The 27,884-nt window shown below is 35.0% G+C and overlaps 1 protein-coding gene across 1 annotated transcript in view; it reads right to left on the minus strand.

The window, feature by feature from the left end:
• Window positions 1-27,884, minus strand: part of LOC110582017 (muscular LMNA interacting protein) — a 104,549-nt gene that overhangs the window by 50,333 nt on the left and 26,332 nt on the right. The window contains exons 4-5 of the mRNA XM_021691939.1: window positions 25,288-26,859; window positions 13,338-13,409 (exon numbers count right to left, since the gene is read on the minus strand). Of these exons, the coding sequence (XP_021547614.1) occupies window positions 13,338-13,409; window positions 25,288-26,859 (1,644 nt within the window). The remainder of the gene's footprint in view (window positions 1-13,337; window positions 13,410-25,287; window positions 26,860-27,884) is intronic.

Below are 27,884 nucleotides of genomic sequence, written 5' to 3' on the forward strand. Positions count from 1 at the left end.
GCAACTGATGTGTTTGGAAACCAGTATATATCCATGAAACCATGTCGACAGTCTATTGCCGTAACGTCCATCACCTCTGAAAGTTTCCTCTTGCTCTTGTTATTATTGTTTTCCATATAGCTATTTATTTAGTTGTTTGACCTCCACATTATATCCCATTGTATGCATATTCCACAACAAAATGGATACTTCTTCTAGTGCTGAATATTTAAGGTGCCCTGTATTTTTCCTCTTAGAAACTGTAACAACTATCACCCACGTACACGTATCTTTATAACGTAGTTTAGGACTAAAGATAAAGATAGTCAATTTTATCAGATATTGTCAAGTTGTTCTTTGAAACAATTGCATAATTTTACACTCATAACTGCAATGAATGAGAGTTCCTGTTTCTCAGACTTTTAAAATGTTAACATCCTGACATACATAAAATATTTCCCTTTGGTTTTACACTGAATTTGCCTAATAATTTTTGAAGTTGGGCATCTTTTATGTGTTTACTGGCTATTCATGTTTCCTTTTATATATGTACTCATTGTTCTCTTGGGTAGTCTGCTCTTTATTCATTTTTGGAAAATTTTACATAATCTGGATGCAAAGTATTCGCCAGCTAGATGTGGTGCAATGTCTTCTCCCAGTTTTGCCTTCCCTTTTCATGATTGCCGTGTCTTATGGTAACACACACAGGTTTTCATTGCAATATGGTCAAAGACTTCATCATTTTCCTTTGTGATTAGTGTTTCCTTTAAGAAATTCTTTCCTAACCTGATAAGTCACTCCCTTGGGCGGGAGTCTTAAAAGTTGGGCTGCTACATATGTAGTCTAAATTCTTCATGCCTCATAGAGAAGCTGGGAGTTGGGAATTCTCTCCCAACTGCATGAAGCTGTGCCAGTATTGGAGTTTATAAGGACAGTGTGTCTCAGCATTTTTTTTTTTTTTACCTGTTTTGATATTCTCATTCACCCAGTGGGTAGGAGTCACTCACATAGTTTCTGGATTTCTCTCAGAGGGAATTGCTCCATGTATAGCTGTACATTTGGTGTGTCGGTGGGAGGAGGAAAGTTCAGAAGCCTCCTATGTCGCCATCTTGGTCCCACTCCTTTATCATCTCTAATATTTATTTGTGTCTACCTACTTTTTTAAATAATCAACTTTTCCAGAGAAGGATCAATTTCTCATCTCTCAATTGAACTACATTTTCATTTTGATCTTCTTTAGCATATTCATATTCCATTTAAGTAATATCTGTTCATATCTTTATTAATTCCTTCCTTCTACATTTTTTGGTTTTATCCTGACCTTCCTGAATGTATTCCTTTTGTTGCATTTCACAAGTTATGATATGTAGTATTATCACTGTCATCCAATTTTCAATACATCTTTAAACATTTGTGTTAAGATTTCTTAGATTCATTGGTTATTTAAAAGTGGTTTTCCCTTTTAGTTTTTAAAAATATGAGGATTTTTCCCAATTTTAAAATTACCTACTAATTTAGTTATATTATGGCCAGGGAATTTCTTCTTGATAATAGTGACTTTTTATGAGTTTGAGATTTATGACATAAGACATGGTTTTGTAAATATTCCATTTATGCTTAAAAAAATATCTATCTTCTAACTGTTGTCTGCAGGCTTCTGTGTATGTGCAAGTGTGTATCTGATCTAAATTATTCATTGTTTTGTTCAAATTACCTCTAGTCTTACTGGGTTTCCTGCATACTTATTCTATCAATAATTGAAAGTGGTATCATCAAATCTCAGGGAATGATAGTGGGTCTGTTAATTTCTCCCTGTGATACCAGCAATTTTTGCTCAACATAGTTTGAAGCCATTTTATTACCTACATTCATAATTAGAAGTAATCTTCCCTCATGAATTAAATATTTATCATTATGAAGTGACCCTCTATCTCACCAGTAATGCTTTATGTCTTAATATCTATTTTGCCTGATATAGCCAAAAGCTCTGATTAGCATTTTACTAGTACATCATTTTTTGCCTCTTTTTTTTTAACTTCCTGCATTCAAACATTAAAAATCAGTAGTTTATAAATAGCAGATGTCTAGAATTCAGTTTTTGATCCAGTCTAATTCCCATTGTCTTTTAATTGGAGAGGTTAACATTTCTTTTATTACAATTACTTACATATTTAAATGTTTCCAAAACATTTGTTTTATTTTTGTTTCCCTTTTCCTATTTCATTTTTATTCAATTTTTGAATATTTAATTGATTAAATTTGTTTTTTTTCTAACTGATTTTCCCTCCACTAATTTGGATATCGTGGCAAAAAAATGCTAGAGACTTTCATTTTCTCAGACACAAATATACATTTCCTTGGTCTCAAGAATTAAGGTATGAGCTTGTGACTTATTCTTGGGAAATAAATGTGAGTAGAAGTCATACATAACCTCTGGTGCAAGGCAGCTAAGAGTGGATATGACTTTCCATCATTCTCTCTTTCATCTTCTTCAGATAACTAAGATACAAGATGGAAGCAGACTACCTTTCTAAATCACTGAATTACTGAGAACTCAGGTGGGAAAGCCAAAATGAACTCTATTAAACTGTGATATGGAAAGGAAATAAACAATGATTGTGTTAAGCCACTGAAACATCAGGGTTTGTCCACTGTGGCAGTGAATGTAGCTTACATTAAAACAAATATAAATTTATAGACTATTTTTTTTTTTTACAAATTAACCTTGAAAAATTTTCTATTTATACCAAGGTCTAAACCAAGCAATACAAAATCTAGATTCAATTCACATACTATTCAAGAATCTAGCAATTGTATAGCTCTCTTTACCCCCTACCCTTGTTTTTGTTCTAATTGCCTCATAAATACATTTAAATATGCTAGCAACACCACATTATCATGTTTTAATTTTTGCCTTAAACAGTTACATGTATGTTAAAGGAATTTTTACAAAATAATATTTTATAGTTATCCATATGTTTATTATTTTCCATGCTCTGCATTCCTTCTTGAAGTTCTGAATTTATTTATTATTTATTGTTTATCTTCAGCTTGACAAACTTCCTTTAGCATACTTTGTTGTGCAAATCTGTAATCAACAAATTCTCTTAGTCTTCTTTCAGCTGAAAATATCTACATTTTGCCTTCATTCTTGAAGGGATTTTCCCTAGCAACACAATTTAGTTTTTTTTCCTCTCTCTCTCTCTCTCTGCATTTAAAGGTATTATTCCATTGTCTTCTGGCCTCCACTGTTTCTAATGAGAAGTTAGCAATTATTGTATTGTTCCTCAGTATGTAATGCATTGTTTTTCCCTGACTGCTTCCAAAATTTTCTCTATATATTTGATCTTTAGAAGTTCGATTGTTATATGCCCAGGCATGGGTTTTTTTTTTTTTTTTTTTTGAATTAAACATTTTGGGGACTATCTGAGCTTCTAGAAAGTATACATTTACATATTATACCAAATTTAGAAAAATTTTAGCTGTTATTCAAATATTTTTTCTGCCCCATTCTCTCCTCTCCCTCTGAGACTCTAATTACATTTTGATATCCCCCATGTCACTGGAACTCTGTTCATTTGTTGAATTGTGTTCCCCTTTTATTCAGATAATTTCTAGCAATTTATCTTCAAGTTCACTGACACATCTGCACCTTCAAATTTTTCTTAAACAAATACACTGAATTTTCTATTTCCAATATTTTATTTTTCAACTCTAGAATTTCCATTTGAGTCTATTTTAGTTTCTACTTTTGTGAAGTCCTATATAATTCATTATCAGCATATTTTCCTTTATAGCCTTGAGGATAGTTACAAGAATAGCTTTAAATTCCTTGCTAGCAAATTGCAACACCTGGAACATCTTTGGGTCAATCTCTGTGAATTACATTTTCTCTTTGAGGATGGTTTACATTATCCTGTTTCTTTGTATGTCTAGAAATTAGAAACTTTTGAATCCTAGATTTGTTGTTATTGTTGTTTAGTTTTAGCAGGCAATTAATTCAGCTCCAAACTCTGTCTGTCTGATTGTGGGCAGCAGCTGGAATCTCTGTTCAGTTATTTTATCCTTAGCTGGGCTTAGCTGGGCTTACCAGGCACATGTGTAATTCAATGGTCATCCAGGGGTTTGGACAGAGTTTATATGCAACATTTGGGGCTTCCTTTCTGTGACTCACTCTTTTCCTGGATTCTCCCCTCACTTTCCAGATCCTGTGTAACTTTACATTCTCTTCTCTGATTCCTCATCCAGTAAGCCTGCTGGTTTCTTGCTGAGTTTTCGTTTGCTCTATGGTAAAGAGACAAGGAGCCTCCCATAGGTGAAAACTCATATAATCTAGAAAATCACTCAATTCTGTTATCTCTTTACAAACGTTGAATCTATTGCAGTTTCTACCTGCTCTTGGTCACTTGGTCCAGTACTTTTAGACAATTATGTTTTGTATTTTGCCCACAGTTTATCAGAGTTATTTACAAAAGAGTTGGTGCAATACCAGCTACTCTTCCATTTCTAGAAGCATAATGAAACAAACAAATTTTAATTTTTTAGCACAGATTTTCCTTATCACAGAGACTGTGTAAATTCAAACTTTCAAACCCACTTCAGGGTAGGCTATGGTTAAAGATTCTCTTTTTCCCTACCCTGAGCCCAGGCTGATATAAAAAAATTTGCTTGTCATTTCCCTTTGCAATTTTTTTTTTTTATCCATCTTGTAATTGAGAGTGTAACCCTTCAAAGAACCCTGGCTTTATGACAGGAAGCAATTCCAGTCCTCATCTCACTCAGCCCCAAATCTTTCTCTCCCTTCACCAAGTTGATAGTAAATCCCAATCCCTATGATTAGTGAGCACAATATCTTCAGAATAACTAAGCATTCTGAATATAAAAGTGCTTTTGGTATTTGACCTTGGGGATTTCCCCTACTTTTTCATGAGCTCAGCTTCATATTTGGGGTGAATCACATGCAATTGCTGTGTTCAACTGGATATTACAGGCTGTCCTGTCCTGTTATTTAGATTTACCTTCTATTCCTCCTTTCTTCATTAGCAGTCTGATATACCCATATTCTGACCAGAGAGTGTCATAGCAGCTGTGGAACCATGCAATCTAAGGCTCAACAGAATCAATTTTTCCCTTTCTAACAGAGCCAGTGATATAACAGATCCAGAACTATTAATGTTCACCAACAGGAACCATGTGTAGATGTTAGTTGTCGTTTTGGCCTAGGATATATGCCTAAGAATTCAGAAAAGTTACATCTAAAAATAAGAATTTACATCTCCTCATTTCAGTAAGTCACAAAAGAAAATATTGTCTGGAAATTTTTTTTTTTGCAAAATCTACTATTCTGGATTAACGAAATATAAAACATTATCTATGATAACCTAATAGAAAGTGTGTGTGATTGCCTCTTTCATACCATAAAAAGTTTTTCTTTTGCCTTCCTCCTTTGTCCTCTAAACTTACTAGTCATGAGTAATGGATAGCAGGAACAGAAAATTTCATAAAGATAACTCCTGGTTGTTATCTTTAACAAGTGTTAAAGATAACTGGTGTTCAGATAGTTTAATTTTTCTCTGACACGTGTCTTAATTACCTATTTACCTTGCTGTTATGGACATGGCCAAATACGTGACCCCTACCACTGAGCAGATGGAACCAACAGTTTATTAGTCAGATATATTCACAGCCTAGAGGAAGAGAATGCTGCACACCACACAGGTCCACACAAGGGTTGTGCTCAGGTACAAAGTAAACAACCAAGGGTGGTGGAAGGCAGGCTTTGTAGTACCAAGAGGGTGACATATGTGTCCCCTGGTTTGTAGAAGGTTGTGATTGCCTTGTTTGATTCAGTAGGAACTGCACCTGGTCAGTTTGATAAGGAGGGTTAGGGGACCTTATCTGGGCGGGGGGACAGTGGGGAGGGAAACTTGAAGTTACGCTCCTTGAGGCCCCTCCAATTTCACTATATGTCAAGGTGGCACATAATATGGGGCCTTAATTTTAGACTTTACACCACACAGGGCTTCTAATTACAATGATCATTATGGAGAAGAAAAAAGTCAGCAATTAATGACAAGGACTAAGAACAAACTCCTTAGGGGAGCAGTTTGATCTAGCCCTTCTTCACCTTTTCAATAATAGCTTCTATTTTCTCTTCATTTGCAAGCTGCTCTTCAACCGCAAAGAACCACTTGAGTTCTTTGACCTTGTGGTTACCCTTTAACTACATGTTATTAACTCTGCCTGAATTGTCCTTCCTTCACTCTCAGCTCACTTCAAGAATTCCTATTCATCCTAAAGATCCTAATCAAATTCCTTTATGAATTATTTTTGGCCCTCATAGTAAGAAAAGTTTGTCATTCCCTCCTTGGGCACCATATTACTTTGTACATACTTTAAGCATATTATATCATAATTACTTTTCAACAGTATCTATACCCAACTGGACCATTTGTCCCTAACACAATCAGAAAAATATGGTATTTATCTTTATAGCCCCAGGATAGAGCCAGTGATATGTGATCAATAAAGACTTTTAGGATGAATTGAAAGCATAAAGTAACAACTAAATGGAGTTAAATGAATAAATGAATCATACAAATAATATGATTTTAATCTTCCTCGGTAAAATGTTCTAGAGAAGTAGTTTAAACTCTTTGAATATTTGAAATAACAAATACTTTACTTTTTTCCCTGCATTTCAATTAAATTTGTTTACCATCAAAGATCTGAGCGTATGATTGGTGTTAATGTAATGAGCAGGTGTTTTTTCAGCCACAATCAAATAAGGTTAATATCTTGGTTACTCTGCAGGAACTTACTATAGGCAAACACAACTTTCAGTAGGCCATTTAAAATATTGAAATTCACTCAAAGAATGAAAAAACTATCTACCCAGAACCCTTGGAAAATTAAGGAAGATAACTGGTATTAGGTGAATAATGCTGAAACTTTGAAATAGGGCAATTTTCAGACTGCATTAAAATTTGGAGAAAAGGTTATTTTGAGTTTCAATAGATTATAAATTTACTAAAATTGATTTTTTTTAATTGATGAGTAGTTATTTGTCAAATGTATCACCTTGATTCACTCCTCTGCCAGCCATAAAGAGTTTTTGTCTCTGTGGTATAAAAATATATTTAAATGAAAATATATTAAATCTCCATTAAAAGGACTCTAACCATAGATTACTTTTTGACACCTTAGCCAGCAGGAATGTATTGATGTTTTTTTAGCTTTATTAATTTTGAGTGAAGTTGTCTCAGAATATCCTCCAATAAACGATTTATATTAAAAACATATTTTCTACCAAATCGGACTATAGCCATGTGAGACATAAATGGTGAATGTTTTGAATCCTATTTTTAAAGATTCTTAACCAATGTAAAGTTATCAGGAATAGTTTCATTCAAAGTAGTTATCTTTTGCTCAGCACAGCCAACTGTGGGATCCAGTTTTTAAAAAGAGACCTAGTAAATCAGATTTTTAGTAGAAAATAGTTTCTGAGCTCAGCATTACACCATAATTAAGAGCCAAGAACTATGAACGAGCACTGTAAATCGAAGTTCTTTTGGGAATATATGCCAATAAAGTATAATAGGTGCTTCTCACCTGAAAGGAGAACTTTGATGGAACTGCAGGCACTTTTAAGTCAGATATATTAAATCAGTCTAACCTGCTTTCTGGAAATAGGATTAAGTTCTAGAAATCTGAAGACAGCATGAATCAATTGTACTCTAAATAGAGCCAGAAAGTAAACTGCTTTCAAAGGAAGAATAATCTAAAAGGGCCTGTAAACTTTTCGTGATGCCTAGACTATCTAATTAGATTGGATTTCAAAAATTTAATGGGCCAGTTACTCTATTTTAGTCATGATCAAATTAACCCTCCCCTCCCCCCCCCAAATGATTCATGCTGAACCTAAGTGCTCCTATACTTTGTTAATCTGACCAGCTATGTATTTGGTAGAATAAATCCTCTGAAGACTACCAAAGCTTTGTTTGATTTTCAGTCATTAACACAAAAGCATTTGTAGGATTAGAGATATCCTCAGCAAAATAAATCTCACTTTGATCATATAGTTGGAGATTCAGGTCTGAATAACTTTCAGATCTGAAGAAAATGGGGAAATGTACACTGTAAGCCAAAAGGGCTTCCAGATACTTAAAAGTACAGCTTCTTTAAAGATACAGATATATTTATCATTACATTATTTTCATGATTGGTTTAAAATATTTAACAATTGAGGAAATCTACTTGGCATTTATAATCCCAAAATCATTGAAGGGTTGAACATCTGTTCCAACCACACAGAAGGAAGGGAATTTGTGCAAACCATTACAGCCTATTTCAAACCCATTCATTAAGGCTTAATAGCAGAAAAATTCATATTTTTCCTTCATTTAACCAAGGACATCAGAAAGTTGTGCCTTGTTTCCAACCCAAACCTCCTTCATTGTAATGTACCTCATCTCAGTAACTCAAGGAATTGGAGTTGGTTTATAAACACTCACTCAAGTCTCAGAGCTAATCATTTCCAATTCTCTTAAATTGTTCCTCACAAAAAAAAACAAAAACAAAAGCTTTTGTTGCTCTAATTTGATGAGGATTTTAATATATTTTAGCAAGTAATGAAAAAAAGTATTGTAGGCAAAAATCCAAAATCATCATTTCTTGCTCAATATTTCATTTTAGCTAGTTGATTTCACCGTTGTATGGTGAACAGGAAAAGGATGGGAGATAATCATGTAAGGTCCAATTCAGCAACATACTAGCTCTGCTGCTTTGGGGGATTTACTTGGCATCTTTGAACATCAAAATCTTCACGGAGTTGTGAGGATAGCAAAACACTGAATATTCACAGAATATTCAATATGGCAGCCATTGTGATTGTATTTTCTAGTTGTTAAAAAGTACTGTCTAAAATCAACTTACTTCCCTTATAGTGGAAGGTCCTTTATAGCTTTTACATGGAAGTAGTATTGATGAAGTTTATTCTACCCTAAAGGATTCTTAATTATCATCACCCTAGTTATCATACATTAGGGTCCTTTATTTTTGTAATTCTTTGAGCAAAAATTTGCCTTAAAATCCTCTGAAATAAAATTGGACATTTTAGTGACCTACTCAGCTGCAAACTAAATTCATTCATTCATTCAATGAACATCTAACAAAAAACTACTATATTCCTTCAAATAGTTCATAGTAGGAAAAAAAAAAAAACCTACCAACATGTATAATTAAATATGGTTTGGTAAGTGCTTTAAGAGAGACGTGTGCATGGTATACAACCGCCGGAGGAGAACCAACTGGAATAGATTTGGGTCCTGGGCACTTTTCCATTGTCAGAGAAATGGGAACACATTCACTTGTACTAGTCAATTAAGAGATGTCTCTCTAGTATAGGCCATATGCTAAGCTAGCAACCAGATTTTGTTAAATTTTTGAGACATGCAGAGATCTTAAAATATTCTCACAAAGACATATGTTTAATCAGATTAAAGTTTACCAACTCATGCTTTAAAAATTTAAGCTGGCAATTTAGAATAAATTGATTTAAAAACTGACAAGACATCTCAAATCTTTACCATTCCATTTTTATAGCATAAGTTTTACAATTGTCTTCAGAATGGCTATTCTTTCACTTCCTTCCACTGGGAAAAATAAAACAATTTTTATATTAACTTTTATTTAAATAATTAACCCGACAATTTCAATGTGCCATTTATAAAATTGAGCTACTCTATTAATATTCTTCTTTCAAACTCACATAGCTTATGAATTAAATGTGTCCTGAAAAGGCAGATAGCAATGCCATTTGTTGGAAAATTGGACCTAACTCCAGCCTTGATTTTATCCTGAGGAATATTTGTGAGGAAAGGAACAGAGAACTTAAATTGCTTTAAAAAAATATGCTTTCAAAAAAAAAATGCTTTCACGGAAAAATATGAATCACCTGTGAAACAATAAAGATGCATATTGTTTTATTTCATGGAAATATTCCTTTCCTCATCTTTCCTTTCCTTAAATAATTTCATAATAAAAATAAAAAGCCATTTATTTGGAATGTTAATGTGAGTCCTTCAGTTTAACTTTTTTACCTATTGCTATCAGACTCAGATGATAAGAAGAAAAATTAGTCAATAAGAGAAAGATCTTTAACATTCTCTGAAAAGAACAGTAGCACACAGAGCAGGACTAAAAAGTAATGTCCATTTCAAAATTATTTCCTCTACAATATGGTTGAACATATTGTAATAAGGTTTGTGGACAGTCACAAATGCAAGCTGATCTGATTACTTTGTTCCTGCTTTATAATCACTTGTATTTCATCCTCATCTCAATCTTGGAGAAGATGATTATTGGCAGGAGATGAAGCCAAAGACTCTGAAGCTAACATGTTAAAATATGCCTTACATTTATCTCTTCCTATAAAACCTTAGTTAAGACTTAAGCTAAAAATGCTTTCTTCCTAAACGTTCATGGGGAAAAAAATTACAGAATACAGAATAAGCTATCAATTTAAGTTTTGATGCAGACAATAAATTACAGAACAGAACTACCAGAAACCTCATGTCCCCTGCCAACAAAATGTACTCTTTTGAAAATGATAGGTTTCATTTAGGGGTGATTAAAGCTGAAACCAAGCCAATGATTCAATGATAGCTTAATATGTGATTGAAAGGGATGCCTGTACTTCAATTTGGAGAAAATCTTGCTTTGAAAAATAGTATTATTTCTTAAGGTGATTCCAGTTCCTCGTTAATTATACTATAAAACAAAATGTGATATAAAACATCAACTGTGAGTTTAACGTGATTAGGGGAGAGAATAATTGTTAAACTGTCTAAATTAAATTAGTTACTTCTATTTTTAAAGCATTCCACAGCATAGACCCTAACAGAATATTATAATGGGACCACAGCATCTCCCTTCCCTTTAATTGTGGTGTTCTGTGTGATATTAAAGGGATCTCATAAAATATTCCAAAGTGTTAATTCTTCCCAAAACAGAATTTCAGATGATTAGAGTCTTAATTTTCCTACTCAATTCAGAAACAAGTTCCTTTGATTTTAATGGCATAGGTTGAGTTCTATTATATAAACAGATGGATAAAAAGACCTAAATTACCAGATTTATTTTTTAAAAAACTACCACCATGAAAGGAGTATGGAAATATCATTCAATATTAGCGAATATGGACATAAATGCTGATAAAATCTTGAGATAAGACTTTTGTTATTTAAAAATTTTTACAAATTAAAGTTTCTCATGGAGCAACACACAATATGGAAAAACCAGCCAAAAAAAAAAAAAGTAATATTATACAAAGGCTCTAAAGAAAAAACAAACATATGTCATATCTTGTGACCTTCAAACAATTCATATATTTATGGTGCAAAACCAATTTCTCTTAGCCAAGAGACAATTACCCACACTAGTGTTTATGTAATAGTCAATCCTCCCTAGAAAAATACTATTGTAAGTTAGACATCATGATATTTATATTTTGTTGTATTAAAAAATAATAATTTTCCTAAAGAGTCTGTCTTATTCAAAATTTAAAACACAAAACCCTCTCCTATATGCACTTGCATTAGGTTCAATACATAGTGATGTTACCGTATACATTTATGAAATAGGTTTGTGATGATACTGGAAATTAAACTAATGACTCCTCATTTTGAATGACCAACAAATAGATGATGATCTCTAAAATCCATTTACTTGGAAGAGAAGAGAGCTGGTAGACAGAGATTCTGGAACCAATAATGGTATCCAGCCTTATCTTTCAAAAGTCTTTCAAGACGAATTAACTCTTATTTTTCTAAATAGAAAACTAATATAGTAGTAGCCCACAGGTACTGGAGAATGTGTTAGGTTAGGTGAGATAAGTGTAATGGAGGGACACCAACAGGCCCCTATTCTCTTTGCCTGGCTGCTGAGGAGGAGATTTCTCCCATTTCTGTAGTCAGACACTGTGACCATATTACAGAAATACCCATCTGAAATAGGCCGAGGGTCTGCGGTGAGAAAACTTTGCACTATGACTCAACATAACAACCCCAGATAATAGGAAAAGGGACCACTGGTGAAAGTGTTACTCCCTGCATCCTCCTGAGCCTCCTGAAATCAGTGGTTAGGCCCATCTCATCTTTCCATGAGCTATAAAAGGTAGAAATTCAGAAGAGAAGCTGGAGAAAAAGTTGCAGATCTCTCTGCAGTCCAGCGACTCTTCAACCCCCCCAATTGAAAGCATTCACACATATAGAGCACAGACTCTGGACCACATGTAGATAAATCAGTTAGTTATCAGAGATTATAATAAAAGTGATGCTGTCCACTAATACCCACCTGTATGCTACTGAGCATTTCCCACTAATGATTCCTACAGTTTAGACAAGAGATCATGCAAAGATTTTATTTCCCAGATCATACTAAAATAATAAGAAAGTAAATTCATAAACCAGTGGTCAAAATACCACCTGGTTGGCAAACATTAACATTTTGACAAATGATAATAACAGTATTTGAAACACTGTAATTACACAGAAAAAAAATAGGCTTAATGCGCTGAGATAAATTGCCTAAATAAATATCATAAAAATAACATGAAATGAGTAATTTCATCGGCTTGGTAATTGATTTCACTTCGATTCTGATATAATCCTCCATTTGGCCTTCATTTGAACATATGTTAATGTGCTTATTAAAGAAGAGGTTTTAATTTAATTTATCTACTGAAGTAGAATCCTGTTATTTTATAATTAATGGCTTTTAATAGCAAAGCAAAAATGCCCTAGAAGCATGTGAAAGCAGCTGGGTCACTGGAAGTAATCTCAATCCTCCCTCCTATTCATGGAGGTAGCATCAGTGGCTGGTGAGAATGGACAAAGAGGTTTAGCCCATGCTGGGATCTAAGGGGCCAAACTGGATACTCAGCTAACTTGCTTCTATGCTGCAGAAACCATTACTAGTCACCAAGTCTTGACCAAACTGGCCAGTTGCCCTCATGTAACCCCATTTTGCTTCTACTCTTTTGATCAATGTGAAAAGAGGTGGAAGCTCTTGAATATAACAACCACTTCAAATTCCAAAGGACAGGGATCCATTCAAATCTGAATCAAGTTTCGCAGGCCTGCTTTACAGTGGACTGGACAATTCTAAGCCCATATTGCACCTCTGGTGATAAATCAATAGCGTCTCAAATTCTATTCACCAAGATGCTTTCATCATGTGACCCTAAACTAAGAGCAACATTTTAGTAAAAGCAGAACTTCAAAACAGACATTTTGGAACACATAACAAAAACAACACTAGAAACATAAAATTCCCTCTGCTTTTGAGCCAACACTGACCTTCTGTTCCAAAAGCAATGTGTTTGTAGGGATTGCTGCAAAAGCCTTGTAGCTTGACTTGGTCTTGTATTGCTAGAATGAGTAACCAGAAAGCAAGAGTGGAGATGAAAAGGGGGAAGAATAGAACATAATTTTAGACTAGTTTCTGCCAAGTTAAATGACACGTTATCAAATGAAGAAAACAGTTATTACAACTTGTTTTTGACAGAAAAAAAATTAGCTTACCATGTTAATATTTTATTAGAATGAGAAACAAAGGAACATCACAGTAAAATATCAGCCTAGGGATTATAGGCAATTATGTGCTATACAGTTTCAGAACTTAAAAACATCCATTTCTACAAAGTTACATATAAATTTCTCATAAGCAGTGTGTCCCTCATAGGAGTACCACTAGTCTATAAATGCGGGTGGGCTTTTTGTTTTGTTTTGTTTTTTTTGCTTAATTCTCAAAGGAAAGGGGTTCTTTTTTATAATGCCATAATTAACAAACGTTATGCCAATAAATTTAATTGAACTCTTGATACATTCTCTTGCATCATTCATAAAAACAAGGGTTGGAATACATAAAATTTAGCATCAATGTTTAATAAGTAGCATATTTTGAATAGAAGTCATATCAGCAATTTAACCCCATAATGAAAAAATTCGAAGGTCAAACTTTTGATCTTAAATTCACTTTTAAACTGCATCATCTCCTGCTCTTTCTAATGCAGTGATATTAATGAATCAAATGACAAAACATCCTGAGTTTTAAATAAAACTCAGAGTAATGTAGTTCAGTTTTATGGAGTATTTGAAAGAGAGTGTTGAGCATGAGGAAGTTGTATAAATCAGAATACTAGACATAATGAAAAGCCCAGTTTTGATATTGCTCTGGGTCCCACACTGCCTAACCAAGGTCAAGGCTCCTGATGCTTCAAAAGCCCCTGTCTCAGACAGCTTCCCCAGGGGCCCAGAGCCAGCTAGAAATTGGCACATGACTCCAAGCCCTCTGAGTCCCCTAGGCAGACCACAGGATCAGAGAAGACGACATGGTGGTCAAATAAAATAAAGCCTTGAGTTTTATGGATATAATTGAAGTAATTTTCCATTAAAAATGATGTGAGAAAGGTAAGGTAACACTCTCATTTCCTTAGAACGAAGGTGAGGTAGAGAAAAATCAAAATGCCAGGCCTGGAGGGAAAGTCTCAGGTGCCTTCAAGCCCTCGTCTCTATACTGACCCTGCACTGCTATAGTCCCACACAACATATTTTGGATAAGGACTGAAAATGAAATGCCATCCCTTTGAGGAGAATAACAGCGGGCACTCAGTACTAGGCAAATTATATGCATGGCCTCATTTAATTTCATGGAAGCCCTAGAGCTAAAGAACCATTAGGGAAAGGAGGCACAGTACGGTCAAGGGACTTGGCCAAGATACACAGCCCATAAAGAACAGAAACAGGTTTAGAACCCAGGCCTGTTTGGATCCAATATCCATGCCTTCTCTATAAGATAATATTTTCTCTCAAAGAATATCTAAGCAGACAAAGAATACCTAACAGCATATATCACTAATACTCCACAATGGTTTTATGGATACTTCACTGTAATAATAGTTTTAATAATAATAATAGCTAACAATCAATATGAGCCAGGTGCCATTCTAAAAGCCTAATGGGCATTATCTCATTCAATTATCACAACCAACCTATTAGGTAGATTCTATATCATATCTGGTTTATATATGGAAACTATAGTACACAGATATTAAGTAACTTATCTAAGGCCACTAGGTAGTAAGTCATAGCTGGGACATGGATGCAGGCAAGCCAGTCAACAACTGTGTACTTATCTACCATAGGCCCTTGCCTCTCATTTCAGGACACACAATCATTTACACTGTTTGTTCTCCTATCCCCAACTGCCCTAAAGTACATACATGGACAAGCCTGTACAGAGAGATATATTGCTATTGTGAACATAATGCCATAGAATCTTAGAATTAGATGTGATATTGAAGACCATCTCGTTCAACCCCTCATCCAAGACATGAATCTCTCTAATCAATCCTCTGTTCGCCTACCACATGAACACTTGCCTACCTCCCAAGACAGCATGTTTAGGCCTAATTGTTAGAAGTGGTAAAAATAAATTCTGTCTTATACTGAGTCAAAATATGCTTCCTGTTAACTTACTCCATTGGTCCTTTCTACCCATCTTGGAATGATGACACATGTGAAGAGCTTGATTCTGCATGATAGTTGTACTGCTGTTTCCACCAAGCCCCTCCTTACTGATCCTCAATGGAAGAATTTCACTATCCTCACCACTTTCTTCTGTCAATATTCCTTTACATATTGAAAAGGTGTGTGTTGGGGTGCTTGGCTCAGTCAGTTAAGCATCTAGCTCTTGATTTCAGCTTGAGTCATGGTCTCAGGGTCATGAAATCGGGCTGTGTCAGGCTCCACACTAAGCAATAGAGCCTGCTTGGGACACTCTCCCTCTCCCTCTGCCCCTCCCACCACTCACACACTCACTCTCTAAATAAATAAATAATAAAATCTTTAAAAAAAAAAGTCTATGTTTAACTAGATTTATTTTTAACACAAAGTAGAATATAATCATCACCTTAGGATATCGACAATAAACTCAATACAGTGAAGATGATAATAACTGGAATTGTCTCCTTGGTTTTTGTGGTCAGTTTAGAATATACAGGAGAGTGAAGCTGGAGTCATTTCATATTGTTGGATCACACTGAGTAGAGTATGCTACCACTAAAATCCCTAATGCTTTCATCCTTTTTTTTTTTTTTTAACATTTGTTGAAGTTAAATTCCAATGTAATTATGCTTTTTTTCTCCAGATCCCAAATAGTACTTCAGGCATTACTCTATCCAGTTTCATCTGATTAACTTTGGTTTGTTATTGCAAACTATGAAGATAAGAATTTTTATATTATTTCATGAACCATTTTGTTAGGCAAGTCATTTTTATCTTCATTCAAGTCATATACCAAGGATAGGGAGCTCTTGCCTCCTGGGTCCTACCAACCTCGTAGACATCAATCCATCCTGTAAATCTATCTGGATATGACAGTTCAACTAATGGATTCATTCAACAAAACAGTATTGAGTATCTACTTTGTGACCTACATTGCTCTAAGTATTAGAGATTCATCAGTGAACAAAACATCCAAAGCCTTTACTCTCTAGAGCTTACACCCTAATAAACAGAGACAAACTAAAAGCAAAGAAATAAGAAAGCAAAAGAAAAGTCATAGTGAGATAAATAATTCACAGAAAATTCAAATAGGGTGTTAGAATAGAAATTGACCTCCAGGATGCTTTAGATCGGGCACTCAGAACAAATGTGAGTTCACAGAAATATGTCCTCATGCCTCATATATCTTTCCTTATTCATGATATCATGAAAAACATCACAAAAGCTAGAACTTGGAAGGCAATTCAATAAACATCCATTGCTTGAAGAAAATGTCTGACTTCCAGTTATAACTGCTTTTGGAAACAATCACAGACTAAGAATATAGGCAATCATTTTCAGAATTTACCTTCCCTTTTTTTGTGAAAAATAAAATATATGGCTCACTTCTTTTTCCAGCAAATCTCCTATTTCCCATCATTTACAATAGAAGTAGAAATTTCATCTGTTTGAGATATAATTTATTATCTAGACCAGGAGATATGAATTTAGAGCATATAGATGTTTCCTTCTACTTCCTCATATATCAGGCTTCATGTGTGTTTAAGACATATGTAGTCTTTCCTTTTCAGTGTAAAAGTCATTCTTGTTGACTTTAGAGATATTTTTGGATTCACTGTATTCCTTCAGGTTTCTCTTAACAATATTCTAATTTGGAACATATTTCTTCTTTAGCATTCCAAGGTGTGAAATTGAATTCACTGGTTTCCCTTCCTTGGTTTAAAATTACAAATCACTCTAGTCAAGGTAAGTATAACTTGAATAGTAGGTTGTAGCATTATAGGCTGGAATCACCATCAGCTGATATAGAAGGTAGAATTGACTAGCCTGACCCTGAATCCAGCAAAAAATTCAATGATACTTAGTGTATCTCTCCAATTTGTAATCTATGCTTTTGGTCAACATTCAATAAATATTTCTTTCTTTTTCTTTTTCTTTTGAGAGAGAGAGAGAGAGCTCATGGGGGGGGGGGGAGTAGAGGGAGAGGGAGAGAGAGAATCTTAAGCAGGCTCCATGATCAGTATGGCGCTCGATCTCATGAGCCTGACATCATGACCTGAGCCAAAATCAGGAGTCAGGTGCTTAACTGACTGAGCCACCCAGGCACCCCCAATAAATATTTCTTAAATATCCACTACATGACAGGTGCGGGGTAAATTTAGGTTTAGAAAAGGAAATGCTATTTTACTACATAACTTTATCAGAACTAATCCTATTTATAAGTCCTATTTATCCTAGATAATTGCAACATAAATCCTGGTCATGAAGGTGGGGACAGCAACACATCTTTCCCCTTCAGAAAATACTTCTCACCACTATCCTATCTGCTACTGCTGATGCCTAAAATTCTACCACAGGCTCCAGTAACAAAGACCCATGAGATCTTAAGGTAAACTATATTAGTTACCTTGAGAATTAGAAATTTGAACTCATGGTTACACTTTAAGTATCAGTGAAGGGCACAGATTACATGAACAAGAGAGGACCCTGGCAAAGAGCCTCCCTACCACTATGGCCAACTTCTCCTTCCTGATGCATCCATGAGTAGAAATGAAAGCCATTGCTCCAAACATACACTTCTATTCATCAGTGACCATGCATGCAGTGCCTGAGTCAGAATCTCCCTGAGGCAAAAGCTCAACCCAAGCCCTAATTTAACTCACAGAAGGAAACTGCCCAGATACCTCTCTCACATCTGAATGACTGGCAGAGCATAATCTCTATAATGATCCTGAGAACTGAAGCAGTGGGGAAGGGATGGGGGGAAATTTCCCTGAACAACTCTCTTCCTAGGACCCCTCTCCATGGTTGATTAATCTTTTGTGTGTTTCTAGTACTCTAAACATACGTATTGTATTACAAAATTTTGACATCCCTATTAGCCTGATAGGTCTTTTAGAGAAAATATTTTCTATTATTTCCAATATCTTATACCAACCTAGTAAAGAACAGATACTCAGCAAATATTTGTTGATTTAAAACTGAAGTATTTTATTGAAAATTACAGTAAGATTTAGAGGACATAAAGAAACAAAATTTTAGTTCCTCATCTACTGTTCATCTCTTAGACACACCTGAGTGATTAGAGATCCTCTTCCTCCTTCCAAGTATGCCTTAGAGTCATTTCTAATCTTTCTAATATTAGTTTTCAAAGTCCTTCAGTGATGTGAACTTCCAGGATTTGAACTCATGACCTTGAATCCCTATTTTTTTTTAATCCCTTTTTTGAGTTAAACTGCACAAGCCCCTCCTTGAACTAAAACGAAAATACTCCTCAAGGGGTATAAAAAGAAGATTTTGTCAAATACTGACCCTTGAGTGTGAATCACTGCTAAGCTCATTTCAGAAAGGCTAGTTGGAGAGAAAGAAAGGGAATGAGACCCTGAATTGGTTAGTACATAGATGTAAGTGACAGCAGGAATGGGAGAATCTTGGAAAATCTAGAATTTCCACAAAGGCATCAAAAATTCTGTAGAAGAAGTGGAGTACACTTCTGTGGAGTGTGGAAGAAGTGGAGTACAATGGGACAAAAAGAGAAAAAGGAAACAAAAAGATACACATATCTAGTTTCAATTGTTTTATCATTTCACATGTGATTGTCAATGTTTGTTACACTACCTACAAAATATGAACAAATACATGATCTTTACCTTCACCACTAGAACCTCACCAGAGCCATCATCATCAGTTGCCTGGATTGTTCCAACAGACTCCTAAGGTTTCCTTACTTCCACTTTCACTCTTTTAGTCTATTCTTAGCATAGCAGCCAGATAGACATATTGTGCCAATTATCTATTCAAAACCCTCCAATGGCTTCTTACTCAAATTAAAAAGCAAAGACCTCTCAGGCCCCAGCTCGCAGTTACTTATCTCTCTGACAACCTCAAATTCCTCCTACTGACTCCACTCTTGCCACTCTGACTCCCCTATCTTTGCCAAGCACTCTCTGACATCAGGTATTTTTCCTGACTATACTCTCTCTCTCTCTCTCTTTTTTTTTTTTTTTTGTTAGTTGTTTATTTATCCAGATGAACTATTCCATAACCCAATATTCGTGTTTCATAGTTCAGGAACAGAGGTCAGTGACTAACTTCAATGGAATTCAACCCAAAGAAATTCTTTATATTCCAAAATCACTTTGCACTCTGAAAGATACCAGCCTTCTTCAGCTCCTCAAAATCTTTCATGGAATCATAATTTCTGTGGAAATCTGCATATGCCTTCTTTCTTGGTTCGGCCACAACAAACTCATAAAAAGCTGCAATCCCCAGGGATACAGTGAACTCTCCAACAATATGAAATTGCAGATGTTTGGCCAGAAGGTCTTGCATTTGAGGTTTCGTCAAAGCACTGGAAGTCGTGGTAGTTATTCTCAACACCAACCTCAAACCTAACGTCCTTCCTAACTGATACAGAAATCCTGACTATACTCTCTTAAGGTGCATCACCTCTTTGAGTGTCACCTTCCCAAAGAAACCTATCCTGACCACCCAATATTAATTTGTGACACTATCCCTTACCCCACTATACTTTTCTCCACACCATGTATGACCTTCTAACACACAAAAAAATTTACTTATGGCAGTGGGGAGGTGGTAGTGGTAATTGCTGATTTTTTCTCTTCCACCCAAGAATGTAAACTTTCTGTGAGCATTTTGCAATTTTATTTTGTTGCAACAGCCTCATGACTTTGAAACATGCCTTGCACATAATAAGCACTCAATGAATGTCTATTGAATGAATGGATGATTAGCTTGAACCACATCGACTATTTTAGCTCATGGAGGTACATTCCATTATTGCTCATTTCCCTAATTACAAGTGGTCAGCAGAAATGGAGAAAATCACATAGAGACTGTTGTCACCAAGTTTTCGGTGTGATGTATCTGGAAATGCTTTGATGCCTTCAAGGAATGAGAGTTTATAAATAAAACACCAACTATAAAAGTTGATGAAATATGAAAATGTTCCCAATTGATTTCCAAGCCATGTGTCCAAATAGCTTTAAGGCCAGGGCAGCATGCCACTGAAGTCCTCAGAGTTAGAAAAAAGCTTCAAACCATCTTCAGTAAGTGGCAAAATGTTTGAAGTTTTGAGGTAATGTCCTCAAATCCCCATGTGGAATATCATGATAATTCACTAGTAGAAAAATTTAAACTATTTTATAAATGAAGACCAAATACTTTGGAAACTCAAATCAACTCCAGGAATTAGTTTTAGGATATTCAGGCTTTCCCAAGGGACAGAAACATCTCAACAATATAGATGTTACTCAAAGAGTACAATGAGCAACCTTCAGGGAGATGCTCATCCTGTCTAGGGCCATAATTATAATGTGAAATAATATTTTAAAACTATATCTGAAATTAAAGTATATCAATTATATCATACTAATGCAAACAGATTCAGAACCTTAAGATTCTATGAAAAAGAAATATAAAATACACTTCATATCTGAATTTAGCTCAGTATACTCTAGCTGTTCCATTTTATTTCAATATCAAAGGACAGCAGGGCCCACACTTTGAACTAATACCCTGCAAGCATTCATGTTTTAATTTGATGGCCATTTGTATTCTAGGACTTCTTTTCTTTTGGGATCTGGCACTGAGTGAAGCTGATCTAAACCTGAAGCTCTTTGACTTCAAAGAGAGCCCTGTGCTTGGATTAGCACCACAGTGGAAGGAGCAAGACAAGAAACAATCCATAGACACATATGAATTCTTTGATATCCCAAAGCTTTTGTCTATTTCCTCTTATCAATCTATGAAATAATCTCAGCAATTCAAACATAACTAGTCAAACATCAAAGGAAACTGGGATAAGATTCACCTATTCCAGCATCCATTTTAATGAATTTTTATACTCAAGTTACAACTCCTGCAAATAATAGTTTGCAATAAAAAAAAAAAAAGTAGGCTGATTTTTACCTGGAGAGATAATAGCAAGAAGCAAGGAAAAAATAAATATAACTAAGAACAGCATGTCTCAGAGAGCAACTATTTTTGCAGAAGTTATCATAAATTTTGCCCATTATAAGTATCATTTTTGTTCAAAAAGCAGGTAAAAATAGATATAATTACTCTTCATATTTTCATGTTCATCAAATTTATAATGCACTTCTATAAGCTGAATTTTTTAACTTGGAAATTAAAAAAATAAAACAAAAAATAAAGCAAATGCTGAAAATTCTTCAATATTGGGAGCAGTAAGTGAGCTGGGGGAGAACAGATCTTCAACAAACTTGATTTCAGGACAAAAAAAGACCTTGACTTGATCAAAAGCCCTCTGGGCTCTTCAACTCTCCAAAAACAGGACAAAACGTGAACAAAGCAGAATGAACCACAAACAGAAATACTTTGAAGAAGACTCTGGAGGAGTAAAATCTCTTTTCACAAAGGTAATGAATAATTTAATCTTACGGCATTATGGTTTAAGAAATAATTGTTAATAAATTCAGGAGACAGTAATGTTTACATCAGCAGGTTGTTTTTAATACGCCACAAACGAATACCATAATCACACATATGTGTTGAAAAGATAACCACCAGGTCATTTTACCTCAAATAAATAAGATTTTTAAATTTAGAATTATAGAAAATGTTAGATTTTCTCCATCCCATTTGCTTTGAAAGTTTAAAATACAAGGACTTAATAATCTCTAAAAATACATTTTTAAATGACCCAAACATTATAGAAATTGATAATTCTGACTATTCCATAATGATGATTTCCTTCATAAGAATTACTAAATCAGGCTAAAATGATAATTAATATGAGTTATTGCTTTTGTGTTTTGGTATATAATATGGAGAAAATATTACCAAGTTTATATGGTCATAAAAAGTAACTGAATAGTCTCTTTTAATTAATTTTTAACTACTTTGTATATTTTGTATAGGATTGTTCTTATCTCACAGAAAGCATGTGATATCTGTTAAAATAATTATTATTACAGTTATCACTATTTGATGATAAGACCAATCTTTTTATGTCTCCACATATACTCCTCTGGGTTCATCTTCTATAAATTTGGTCAGGTTATTTACTGTTTCTGAACTTCTAGCTCCTTCCCTCTTCATTAAGCTAAATCCTAAACATATCCAACAGACCTGGTATTTATTATAACTTCCCTCACTAGCCATATCCCCTAATATTTCTATTATATTGAATTCAGTGAATAATTATAATCATCTGTATTTTACTGTTACTATTGCCTTATATTTGTTTTCTAGTTTTATTATAGATTTAATAACCCTATATAGCTTCTTCACATTATGTATATATATATTTTCTTCTGCTGAAAAAAAAATTATTTTTTTAAAGACAAAGAATTACTGCTTACTTTCCTTAAAACATACATACACACAAACACACATACCAAAAAAAGCTGGTATAGTGGTGGGCATACGGCAGGTGTTTTCTGCATGCTTATTAAGTTGAATTGTATGACAACATCATTAACAAGATCATGTGTGCTGTTTATCTTTCCCATCTTAACTTCATCATTCAAACAGTAACAGAGTTGAACACAATCTCCATGGACGTTGGAAGCTCTCAAACTGTGTTATTTCAATGCACTGAACTAAAAATCCCAGTCCCCTCCTAATACACTTTCATAATTTTATCTTATTTATACAACAATAACCAAATTCTGGTTCTACAGGATCCACACACTAATTATTTGAGAATAGTTGGGAAGCTGGTATGCTCTAGAGCAGAGTTGCCCTTCTACCAGGAAAAATGATCTCTATGAATCACACCTTCAAATATTTTCCTTCTCATATTAAAATAAATGCCAGTCTCCAGAGTACAGGGGGTTTTTTAAGTGTTTTCATTTGAATATAGTTGACACACAATATTACATTAGTTTCAGGTATACAACATGGACTTCAACACCTCTGTCACGCTGTGCCTACCACAAGTGTAGCTACCATCTGTCACCAAAAAACATTATTACAATACCATTGACTATATTTCCTATGCGGTACCTTTTATTCTCATGATTTAATCATTCTATAACTGGAATCCTGTATCTCCCACACCTCTTCACCCATTTTGCCCATCCTCCTCCCCCCTTCCATCTGGCAACCATCAGTTTGTTCTCTGTTCACAGGTTTGATTCTTTTTGTTTGTTTCTTTCTTCATTTCTTTTGCTTTTTAGATTCTACATATGAATGAAACCATATGATATCTCTCTTTCTCAGTCTGACTTATTTCACTTAGCATAATACCCTATAGGTCCATCCATGTTGCAAATGGCAAGATCTCATGCTTTTTTATGGCTACATAATATTCTTCTCTCTCTCTCTCTCTCTGTGTGTGTGTGTGTGTGTGTGTTACACCTTCTTCACACATTCATCTGTCGATGGACACTTAGGTTGCTTCCATATTTTGGCTACTATAAATAATGCTCCAATAAATATAGGGGTGCCGCTATCTTTCTGAATTAGCATTTTTGTTTTCATTGGGTAAATATCCAGTAGTGGAATTATTGGATTATATGGTATTTCTATTTTTAACTTTTTGAGGAACCTCCATACTATTTTCCACAGTGGCTGTATCAATTTATATTCCCACCAACAGTGCATGGTACCATATTATTTCCCTTATATGTGGAATCTGAAAACAAAGCAAAAGAAAAGACAAACAAAAAACCAGATTCTTAAATACAGAGAAGAAACTGGTGGTTGTCAGAGGAAGGTGAAGTATAAACTTCCAGTTATAAAATATGTAAGCCACAGAGATGAAAGTACAGCATAGAAAATAAATTTTAATAGTATTACATGGTAACTACACTTACTACGGTGAGCACTGAGCAAAGCATAAAATTGTTGAATCAATTTGTTGTACAGCTGAAGCTAATATAACATTGTACATTGATTATACTCCAATAATAAAAGAATAAAATAAAATAAAATAAAATAAAAATAAGTAAATAAATAAATGCCAATGTCACATTCTTGCTCACTGGGTTGCTTCAGAGCATTTAGAAGTCAGTATTTCTCCTCTCTCAATTCTATTTCCTCATACCCAGCCTATCCACCCTTTCTGTTTTTCATAACTCCTAAGTATTTAGTGTTCAAAATAATATATATATAATATTCACATATAAAAGAAACTTCTATTCCTTTTTGCCCTATATGTATATAGCTAAATCCATATTCATATGGATTTGAGGAGGTATGAGGAACAGTAATCAACTTGGTAAAAAGGGAAAAATTGATAATGATAAATGAATGCCAACAAAGGAAATAGAACGTTTTCAACTTGCCTTGGCAATTATATCAACTTAGATCTAGATAATATTCCATTTTACACTGCTCCCAACTACTATTCTATCAGTATAGAATATTTTGTTGGACAATAGGGTCCATGTAATTAAATAATCAGAAAGGTATGATATTCTCAAATCTAAACTCTCTGCTTTAAATCCCATCTTTGCGATCAATGATATAATTCATATTATGCCTGAAAAAGAAATGCCCTTGGACTCACAGATATAAGAAGTTGCCATAACAGGAGGATTTGCAAAATCAAAGCTTTTTACCAAAACATGCACATTTTTAGATAGATTATAATTCACTTCCACATTCAAATATACCAAATCCTAGCCCCACTTACACTTTCTATAACTCCGTGTAGGAGCAAAATTAATAACATCGTTATTTTTCCCCTGGAAAAAAAGATTCTCCCGTATTTCAAAATAAACATGCACCATGCAACGTGCCAAAAAAATACCTTGGGTTTCTTATTTTCAGGGTCTGTTGACATGGACAATGCACAGGGTGAAATCAGCTCCTTGGTTCTTGTTAGAGAGATGGGAGGTGATGGGGTTGAAACAGATGACCTGTAGTTGGATATTGAGCTTTCAGATTTTCCAAGTCTTGAAGGCAAGGTGCCACTGCCAGAATTTGGGTACAGTGTTGAGGGATGGAGCTGGAGTGCCTGGGTGGGCATATTAGCATGAGGGAGAGCAGAGGACCCCAATTTGGAAAGAGAGGTAGAGCTAGCACTGAAGACAGGGGGTGAAGGAAGAGTTGAAGGATTCTGCCCCTGGTCAGTTAGCTGTGGGGTTGTTCTCTTGGATCGGTTTATCAGGTTTGAAAGAGCTGGGGAAGGATGGAAACATTTCTCTGGAGAGGGGAACATGGCCCTTTGATTAGTGGGAGGAGATAGAGAAGATAATGCAGAGGAGGCTGATGTAGGATGTATGTGAATATTCCTGGGCTTTTCTGGACCTCTGAGGTCAACATCCTGTTTGCCCTTCAAAGAAAGAGAAGGAACACTTGGTGGAACAGGAGGAAGACCTGCAGAACTCAATGTATCAGTCGGTAGCAGGGAGAGCGTTGGGTTACTCTTCAAAGAAGTGGGTGATGTTTTCTCTACATTCAAAGAAACAAGGCTACTATCAACATGTTTTATGGGAGAGAGGGAGCATGCCTGAGAAAGGGGAGCAGATTTGGCAAAAAAAGGTAAGTGAAAGGATTGCTGGCTAAGTTCAGAAACCTGATGTTCCCTTTGCTCTGGAGACCCTGCCCTCAGGGAGCAACTAGAGAGAGATTTCTTAGGTGTGGGTGGGGTTTGTTTTGCTTTTTGATCGAGTGTGAGTGTGGAAGAAGCCAAGGAGTTGAGAGAGAAAGTGGGACAGGATGCAGGGGAAAAGGGTCTTTGGTGAGAAGGGTTTGACTTGAGCATGGCAGTGAGAAGCGAGAGCCGGGAAGGCACTGGGGATTTCACCCCTGACTTAGAGAGATTTCCAGTAGATGACACTTGGCTACAGATAGTGGAAGAAGAGCCATGGAAAGAGGAGGTAAACTGTTTGGGACTTGGAGAGAGCGAATGTGTGACAATACGGACTGGTATGTACGAGCCCGAATTCGACTTCACAGAAGCACTGGAGGATGGTGAAGGAGAAGTGGTTCTCGGGCTTTCTCTGGGGCTAAGGACATGCGAGGTGAAAGCTGTTGTCTTCTTCAGAACTTCAGATGCCAGTCCAGGTTTCTGATCTGCTGCTCTTGGACTGGATAAATTAGAAACTGATAACTGAGTGGAATGGGGAAACTGTGACGTCGAGGAGGTGCCCTTCGATGCAAAAAAGGGTGAAGAGTGAGCAGAAGTTTGAAAATACGTAGTTGTTTCTTCCACCAAGGCCCCACTGACATCCAGCCTCCTAGTGTGGAACTCCTCTAGCACAGAGGCTCCGTCGAGGTTAACTGGGTCAGGTGGTGTTTTCTGATTAGTTGGAGAAACAAAGGAGAAAGCAGATGGTTTACAGGCAAGCTGCTCAGAGGTAGTGGGAGAAGAAGTTAACTAGAGGAAAGAGAAATAGACAGATTGTAATAGAACATTATTTGTGAAGTGATCACAATATTCTTGTTGTTTGTGTGATTCTGCAAACAGTCCTTCTATTAGTTCACACAAAACAGGCACCTTAAACCTCCATAAAAATGGAAGAAATTCTGTTGTGCTAATGAGACATTGCTTTAAATTTGAAATAAAATATAAACAAATTGTGAAGTATTATATATTATACCTCATTTATTCCCTGGAAGGACATCAATATAGAATTGTATATGCATGTTTCCATTTGGAAAATAATTCACTGACAAAATCTAAAACAGTTATCTTAATTTGGAATTGTGTGACTTGAAAAGATTTAAATCACCATCAATATAAGTTCAATTCACATTGGAAAATGAGATAGATTTTCTTCCATTGTAAAAATAGTATAATAATATGACTACAATAATATAATGACTATAATCCTTAAAAAATCTAACACACTTCAAGTGTTTAAAATGTTAAAAACTTAAAGTACTCCTACTATTGCACAGCTGCAAAAAAATGACCAGAATTCAAAAGATGCAGCACCCAACATCAACATAATTGACATCAACAATGATAAATTAAGAGATTGAAAGCAAAGTTTGAAATACAGAGCACGTTTTAATTTATGAAAAACATGTCACTAATTATTTGCCAGAATGAACATTTAATAAATGATTTGGATTATGCTGGGAAAGGTATATATGCTTTCATATCAAAAGAAAAGAGTACTTTACAAATGTAATCTGCCTGAAACAATGCAACCCACCAACCCCCAACAAATTTTTAAAAAAAGAAAGAAAGAAAGAAAGAAAGATGAAAGAAAGGAAGGAAGGAAGGGAAAAAAGAAAGAAAGAAAGAAAGAAAGAGAGAAAGAAAGAAAAGAAAAAAAGGAAGAAAGAAAGAGAAAGAGAGAAAGAAAGAAAGAAAAGAAAAAAAGGAAGAGAGAAAGAGAAAGAGAGAAAGGAAGGAAGGAAGGAAGGAAGGAAGGAAGGAAGGAAGGAAGGAAG

Source organism: Neomonachus schauinslandi, chromosome 8, assembly GCF_002201575.2.
Source record: "Neomonachus schauinslandi chromosome 8, ASM220157v2, whole genome shotgun sequence".
Lineage (NCBI taxonomy): Eukaryota > Metazoa > Chordata > Mammalia > Carnivora > Phocidae > Neomonachus > Neomonachus schauinslandi.